Source organism: Gastrolobium bilobum, unplaced genomic scaffold (genome assembly GCF_033153095.1).
Source record: "Gastrolobium bilobum isolate Gb01-03AN ecotype WA unplaced genomic scaffold, APGP_CSIRO_Gbil_v1 utg6608, whole genome shotgun sequence".
NCBI lineage: Eukaryota > Viridiplantae > Streptophyta > Magnoliopsida > Fabales > Fabaceae > Gastrolobium > Gastrolobium bilobum.
In genome coordinates, this window is record NW_026899137.1 from 58,696 (window position 1) to 66,426 (window position 7,731).

Consider the following 7,731-nt stretch of genomic DNA (forward strand, 5'->3'; position numbering starts at 1 on the left):
TTTGTAATTTGGAGACATTGTGTAATATTGAAGCATGTATATGATGAAAGGACAATAGGTCTATTCTAGGATTTGATTTATGTTTTATTCGAAGAAATGTATGCAAAGGAATTAATGTGATTGAAATAGTTTAAGAGTTGATAATGTAATTGCTAAGTTGTAAAGTGAACTCATTGATATAAATTGTAAAGCACCAAGGCATTGCTGGTCCTTGAGTGCCACCCATGTTTATTAGATACAAATTGAGATTAGATAACACACCTTCAAAGGTGGGATATGTTGGAAAAACAAAAGAGACTCTGACGAAATTTTTAGAAATTGACATAATTTAGGTGAACTTTGGGAGAGCATATCTCCCTCCACAAAAGTCCAATAGGGACATGTCATACGCCATTGTAAAGATTGGGATGTCAACTACCTCGTGTCAAAATTTGAGAACCAAAGGAACATCACGCTGCCCTGTAGAATCCAGAGAGCACGAACTGCTCAATACGCCCCTGCACATGGGGCTGTCTCTGGCAGTTTTTGGGAAATTTATTCCCGCATCGTTTCTTGGTCAAATTAGGTGCATGATATGTAAAATTAAAGCTTGAGGTGTCTAGTTTACTTTATAAGAATTTGAGTGCAATTTATTGAGTGGATTTTCCATAATCGCTGAGAGAGAGTGGGCTGTTTAGAGCCCTGTTTGAGGTTGGCTGACAGATTTGCTTGTCCAACTTCAAACGGTGATAACCGGAGCAAACGAGAACTTTATGACTCATGTGATAACTTTTTAGAAATATAATTAAGTGTAGAATATCATACTAAAAGATGAGAAGTGCGCGACTTGCAGATTTTCCGCAGTAATTAAAATACCGAACCATGTTCAGATAGGTAGAAAACGTAAAAGTGAAATTTAGGCTAAGTGGGTTTATGGGAACCCCTTAGTGACTTGAGAGGAGTGTTGTAGGATGTCTAGGCATGTTAAATTATTATTCCGCAAAGAGTTATCAGTTACGGTCACAACTTTTATTTATTACGCTTTATTATTATTTTAAATGCTCGCGTAATAAAAAGGAAAAAGTTTACTCGTATTTTTATAAATGAATTGCTGTGATTGTAGCTGTGCCTAATATCATAATCAATGTTAACAATACCGATAAGTAACGGGCTGTTACACTTTACTTATAAGAAGAGGATAAAGAAAGTGAAACAGTGGATCTCACCTACTTCCATATGAGTTATCTTACCAGAGAAACATTAATCCCATCTTTTTATTTTACGGTTTTAGTTGTATTTAACAAATAGAAATCATTTTATATTCACATCCTATTTTTTTAATAAATAATGTAATGAATATAATATTATTTTTTAATATTTATTTTTTCCCAAAAAGAATAAACAATAAATATCAAAATAAACTAAACATATTTCATAATACTTTAAAGGCTTTAATGTTTCTACCGTGAATGTAGATAAGTTATCTACATTCGCTCCCAAAACGACATCGTTTTGGGTTGAAAAATTAAAAAATTATAATGAAAAAGACTATTATAACCCTAAAATAAATTATAATAACAAAAATATCATGATTTTCGTCTCAAAACGACGTCATTTTGGGCTCAATGTAAATAACTTATCTACATTAACTGTAGAAAAACCGAACCCTACTTTAATAAAGCAAACGTTAAACTAAAGAAAAAATATTTGTCCTTTTAAAGGATGATCATTTTAGTTAAAAGTAATATTTTTTATTTAAAATTTAAATTAAAATAAACTCTCACTCTCTGTCCCATGATTTTCATTGTCTATCTTTTTTTTTTAGTTAACTCAATCCTAATTACTTTTTTGAGATGAGTTGGCTCTCCCAATATCTCCACAAGTTTCGATTCTTTGAATCGATTTTGAGACTAATCTAGAATGCAATGTGGGTCAAAAATAAAAATATTTAAACCCATTTCAAAAATGACATATGAAATCCCCTTTAAAATAATATAACTTTTATGTCATTTAAATGAAAATAACAAATACCAATCCCTTAAACTAAATAGTAAATGGGTAATACATGTGTAATGTCACATAAAAATGAAAGAAGTTCTTGCAGAAACAAAAAATTGAAAGAGAGAAAAGCTATCATTGGGCCCCACATCAATTTTGGTAACCATTTTTGTTTTCGTGTAACATAACATATATATTACCCATGGTAAAATGGTAAATAAGTGGAGAAAGAGAAACATTAGTTTGGGTTTCCAATCAAAAAACAATAGGTTGAGGCCCACTTTCAGCAACTTTCATTTTCCCTTCTTCGTCGTCCCCTGCCTCTCTTATATACATATCCCCAAAATCAAAACCAGAGTCTGTGTTCTCTTCATCCCTACACACAAACCCAATTGACTCTGAAACCCCTTCTTTATCCATATATAAACCCAATTGAGAGAAGAAGAACAAGAATGGGGGAAGGGAGAGAAGGGGATTGGGAGTGTAGTAGCTGCAACAACAGGAACTATGCTTTCAGATCATTCTGCAATCGATGCAAGCAACCTCGTCTTCTCGTCGATACCAAAACCCCTGCTGATTCCAAGTGGCTCCCTCGTATCGGCGATTGGATCTGCACCGGTTAGCCCCCTCCCACCTCTCTCATCAATTCTCTGTTTTTGTTTTAATTTTTTGGTATAATTCTTTGGATTAGTTCTTCATGCTTATGGATATTGTTTGTGAATTGGGTATTAGGTCATGTTTGTGAAATGGGTGTTTATTTATTTATTTAACAAGAAAAGGGTGGTTTAGTTTTTCATAATCTTGACTTGAGGTATATTTATATTCAATGTTAAGCTGGTATGTGTGAAAAAATGAAGGAATAAAATGGAATTACGAAGTTAGCCTTGAGTCATATCTTCCCAGATGACCCCAATATGGTTCTTTCCTTTTGGCTCATATGTCGAACTCACAATGAGCATTCTTTTGCAAAAGGGATAGATACTAGTTCCTAGCGTGCCTCTGAGACAGCCACATATTCACATGCTCCGTGTGGTTCAGGGCTGTTTACTACGACATAGTGAAAGTTTGTTTGTTGTAATTTCATTAGTATTCCAGCTTTATGTATTTTGTTTTAAAACCTAATTACTCTCAAGGACGGGTATGCTGCTATGCATTGTGCTCTATTTATTTCATACATGTATTGGTTTTCCCATTTGTTGATAATAAAACGACTGTCAACTTAAGCGTGGCATTTGATTTTGGTTTGTGGTCTTCTGTTTCAAATTGAGATGAAGAACTTGATATCAACTAGGTTGAGATGTTTGTGCTTTTTGTATGTGTATTTTGTGTGGGATGGACGGGTTGGTGTGCGTGGGACGTGTTGGTGTGCGTATGCTTGGCTTCCTTTCCCTCTGGCTGCTTTGTGGGGCTGGGTTTGTGTATGCAATGGAACAATAGGTTGCACTAACAACAATTATGCATCAAGAGAGAAGTGCAAGAAGTGCGGACAACCAAAGGAGGTAGCAGCCATGCCGGCTATTGCAATGACTGGAGCATCTTTCCCCACTTATTCACATTATTTTTCCAGGGCTCCAGGAGGACCGGAACAAAAGATGAATATTGGGTTGATTGGTAATGGTGTGCCGCCACAGACACTGCATTTGAACTCCAATTGGCCTGTTACAGGAGCAGATAAGTATGGCGTCCAGCCAGTTTCCATGTGGATACCAGGTGGAAATTATAGTTCTGGACATCCTTATGAAAATCCCACCAGCCAGAACTTATCTGTTCCAAAGGGATGGCGTAATGGGGACTGGCTCTGTAACTGCGGCTTCCATAATTACTCATCACGCTCACAGGTATGCTCTTGAATGCTACTTCTAAATGATGTTGAGCTATACAAGCATTGAAGTATTCATTATTTTTCTGATTCAATGTCGAAATTATTTGCAGTGCAAAAAATGTAATGCTTTTCCACCTGGTATGGTTTCCTTCCTTGGTATAGATTTTAGGTGCAAAATGCATAAGCACTGTCTTCTATCAACAGATACTATGTGCGCACAAGTCTCAGAATATACCCTCTTGTGGTTGCTCTGTTGTCCTATTGTTAATCCCCAATCTTCCTGAGACTCATTGCACTCATATGAATATTTGTGGTTATTTAATATTCAGAATATTTTATATTTATTTTCTTTAGCAATTGATTGTAAACTTCATGCCTATTCGACTTTTTTGGTGTAAAGCACTTGGGACAAAACGGTTAGCTTCTGAAGAGTTGGTTTATGACTGGGACAACAAGAGACTGAATGTAGGACCTGTAAGGATTTTTTGTTAATTTCTAATCCACTGCTGTTATTTTGAAATTTTGTTCTGTATACCTGCGCTAACTTTCTTTCTTCTTTTTCTTTCTTTTTTTTTAATTCCTGCTCTTACAGTCTTACACTCTTACTTATTTTACAGACAAATGATCAGCAGCAAACATATACAAGTTTAGAGGAAGTGGTTGGGACCAGTGCAGATCCAAAACCTGGAGTCTTCCCCTCTTATCCCAGCATAAACTCAAGTACGGCTCCAAGTTTACCAATGCCCACACTGTTTCCGCCTCAAGTTTCTGCACTCCTTGGAAAAGGGTAACTAATTCCTCTACCCTGAGCTTCATATATATTGATTGGTTTTATTATAGTTTCCTAGGCTCACAATTTAAATACTTTTACCCATTTACCTATTAGAGCAAAGCAATGGCGTAGCGGAGATTGGATGTGCACAAATTGCAACAATCATAATTATGCTTCCAGACTGCAGTGCAACAGGTCATTCTCTCTTTCGTATGGTTTTCTCTATGTTTTGAGAAAACAAATTAATGCCCTGCAACTGAAAACAAAATTATGCTAATTATTATGAAGCCATCAAACACGTGCACGTTTGCGGTTACACACTTTCACTGAATGACCAATGCTTATCATTTGCAGGTGTAAAACTCAAAGAATAGCATCCATGCAACCCGTCAATGTCGTGTAATGTTGAATTCAATAGTTAAATTGTTGACGCTTACCCTAGTTTTGTTGAGTTTTGACTTGACCTTCTAGCGTGTATTTTGCCAGCAAAAAGTTGAGACTCTAGACAGGCTCATTATATTTGCATAAGACATATTTATTTATACTCACTGGCATTGTATTTTTTTTTTGTTTCTGAAAGGTGTATGCTTAATAGATTTTGGGTAAGATGTGATTATTCTATTCGCCAATAGGCTATAGCTCATTTGGTCATTCATTCTTCTCCTTAAATTTTGAAATTTGACACCAAATCTCAACCGTTGATTTCTGCCAATCAACGGTTAGCATTTATTGGGAATTAAACTTATTAATTACAATCAATCTCTAATAAATGATAACCGTTGATTGGCAGAAATCAACGGTTGAGATTTGGTGTCAAATTTCAAAATTTGACACCGGTGTCGATGGATCCTGCCCATATATATATATATATATATATATATATATATATATATATATATATATATATTGAAATAGAAATTTCAATAATATTAATATAACCTTTTGGTTCACTAGTATATTGATGGTACTCTTGACTTGATGCCCCTCAGTTCATGTGCTCAAATTTAGTCATTGGTGTGCTGAGTTTCAATGCCATCTGTCAATAACTGCAAACTGGAGAGTTAGCATATCTTACATGAAATTCGTAAACACTAATATAACTTCCATGTTTATGTAACTAGGGCTTTACTAGGTTGTACTCATGTTATACTTCATAAGTACCGGTACTTCATAAGTCATAAAAAGACTCCTTGTGCGTTGGTGCCAGCAGGTACTTTGACACGGGCTAATTTAACAACGTTTCAAGCGTAGCTAAATAAACGTAACAAATCATGTTTCAAATTTAGTGAAAATCAGCCACATTTTGCATGTAACTATATAACCGTAGCTATTTTGACACCGGCTGAAATTTTTGGCACCGGCTAAAAGTATATACTTTGCTGGCTCCGCCTCGACATAAAAAGTACCTCTGTCCCAAGAATTGTTGTTTAAAGGCGCTATCATTCAACTCTTTTAACAAAAATGATTGATTTATGTGCTCCTGGATAATTATACATATAATATTCGTTCAAATTTCACAGAATCGTTGTAAGCACCATGGTAAGAAGGCAAATCGAATTCTTTGTTGAGGAAGCAGGGTAACATAATTCGTGAGCATCTGATCTCATAAGCTAAAAGTTTGACTGATGATGATTCATCAAGTTCAAAACTTGAGATCATGAAGATCCCTTTAATACATCAGAAGGGGAGAGTGGAGGAGAATCCAGCTGGTAAAGATTGAGTGCAGGACCCACAAACCTGAAAATTATCCAAGCACCAATCATGATGAAGATTGAGGCATATGCAAATTTGTTGAGCCAAAAGAGAGCACCCTTTTCTCCCATGTACAGTTCTATTGCCTTCTCAGTTAAAGTCATGTCCTCCCATTTCTTAGGAGTAGATACCTTTTTTGCCTTTGTGGATTGCACACTATTTGAGACAGCTCCATTCTCTCTCTGTTGTCTGTATTGCTTTCTTGACCTTCTCCTGAACCTTACTTCTCCAGCACCAGGTGGTGTTGCAGTTGGTGCTTGAACCGAGTCTGCTTCATCATTGTTTGTGTTACTACTCCTACTACTGCAGCTGATTATGTTGAAACTGAGAGAACCATGACGTTGGGGCAGGAAGATTTGGTTGTGCTTCGTTGATGGTAGTGAACGTCTAGTGAGAATGATGAGGGAAGGTGAGTTTGAAGAGAACGAGGTAGTGCCCATGGCTTCGCAGAATATGGCCGAGGGTAACGTGTGGTTATATTTCGCTTATCCTCTTGGTTTTATCTTTTCTTGGGGTCATGTGACCAGCACGTATTGCCTGTACAAAAGCCCAAAATTAACTTGGTTTGGATTTGACTTGAGAATGGAGATGGGTATTGGACCCGATTATTTATGAAAATTTAATTTTTTTAACAAAATAAATAAATGTATCAGTTAAAAGAAAAAAAAAGAAAGATCCACCATTGATGTGGGTTCTACAAGAAGCCTATAGAAAACTACACTGAAAGGAAAAAGAAGAAAGGAAATTTATTGTGAAATTTAAATCTAAACATATATATTTGACAAGTCTACAATCTAGAACATATACGAGAGTTGTTGGCAAGCCAATTGACCCCAAAGTGAAAAAAAAGTATAACCTTTTTACCTGAAATTTATTTAATTACTTAAAAATACTTCAAAAGGTTAAATATTAAAGAAAGGTTATACTTTCTACCTTTTTTTCTTACTATTTCTTACTATTAAATCTTAACCCTTGATTTCTGAGTAATCTAACAGTTATAATTTATTAGATCACATTTATTAATTAACTATTAATTTTTAATAAATTATAATTGTTAGATTAACGAAAATCAACGGTTAAAATTTAATAGTAAGAAGTAGTAAGAAAAAAAATAATAAATATAACCTCCCCTAAATATTATAATACTATTGTTAGAAAATTTGGTGCTTACGATTAAGCTAGCTGAGTAGTGATTAAAACTAGGCCCAACATAGCCCAAGATAAAATCAAGGTAACCTGGTCCTACATATGCTCCTAGACAAGAAGTCATCCACCATTTGTACCAAGATAGATAGGAAGAAGGAACAATTCACCATATGGAATAGCAATAAACAAGCCCAAAGTGAAAAAAAAAGTATAACCTTTTTACCTGAAATTTATTTAATTACTTAAAAATACTTCAAATGGT

The 7,731-nt window shown here is 35.1% G+C and overlaps 2 protein-coding genes across 5 annotated transcripts; one reads left to right on the top strand and one right to left on the bottom strand.

Annotated features, from left to right (window-relative positions):
• The first annotated feature begins 2,187 nt into the window (after positions 1–2,187).
• LOC133287547 (uncharacterized) lies at positions 2,188–5,200 on the top strand. 3 transcript variants are annotated; one of them, XM_061485177.1, is made up of 7 exons: positions 2,188–2,595; positions 3,415–3,815; positions 3,910–3,937; positions 4,200–4,273; positions 4,417–4,586; positions 4,686–4,766; positions 4,926–5,200. In XM_061485177.1, the coding sequence occupies exons 1-7, from the start codon at positions 2,430–2,432 to the stop codon at positions 4,972–4,974; spliced, it is 969 nt and encodes a 322-aa protein (XP_061341161.1). In that variant the 5' UTR covers positions 2,188–2,429; the 3' UTR covers positions 4,975–5,200. The 3 variants fall into 3 exon arrangements, with proteins under 3 accessions (XP_061341161.1, XP_061341162.1, XP_061341160.1); XM_061485178.1 differs by having other exon boundaries at positions 2,463–2,595; positions 3,443–3,815; XM_061485176.1 differs by lacking the exon at positions 2,188–2,595 and having other exon boundaries at positions 2,621–3,815.
• A 315-nt stretch (positions 5,201–5,515) lies between these two features.
• LOC133287548 (uncharacterized) lies at positions 5,516–6,824 on the bottom strand. 2 transcript variants are annotated; one of them, XM_061485180.1, is made up of 2 exons: positions 6,309–6,824; positions 5,516–5,617 (listed from the first exon to the last, which is right to left on the bottom strand). In XM_061485180.1, exons 1-2 carry the CDS (start codon positions 6,761–6,763, stop codon positions 5,611–5,613), a joined length of 462 nt encoding a protein of 153 aa, XP_061341164.1. In that variant the 5' UTR covers positions 6,764–6,824; the 3' UTR covers positions 5,516–5,610. The 2 variants fall into 2 exon arrangements, with proteins under 2 accessions (XP_061341164.1, XP_061341163.1); XM_061485179.1 differs by lacking the exon at positions 5,516–5,617 and having other exon boundaries at positions 5,691–6,820.
• Positions 6,825–7,731: the final 907 nt, after the last annotated feature.

Coding starts and splice junctions, on each gene's coding strand:
- LOC133287547 (XM_061485176.1), top strand. CDS start 3,246: ATGAAGAACTTGATATCAACTAGGTTGAGATGTTTGTGCTTTTTGTAT. Junction 4,274..4,416: donor AGAGACTGAATGTAGGACCT/GTAAGGATTTTT, acceptor CTTATTTTACAG/ACAAATGATCAGCAGCAAAC. Junction 4,767..4,925: donor TCCAGACTGCAGTGCAACAG/GTCATTCTCTCT, acceptor TATCATTTGCAG/GTGTAAAACTCAAAGAATAG.
- LOC133287548 (XM_061485179.1), bottom strand. CDS start 6,763: ATGGGCACTACCTCGTTCTCTTCAAACTCACCTTCCCTCATCATTCTC.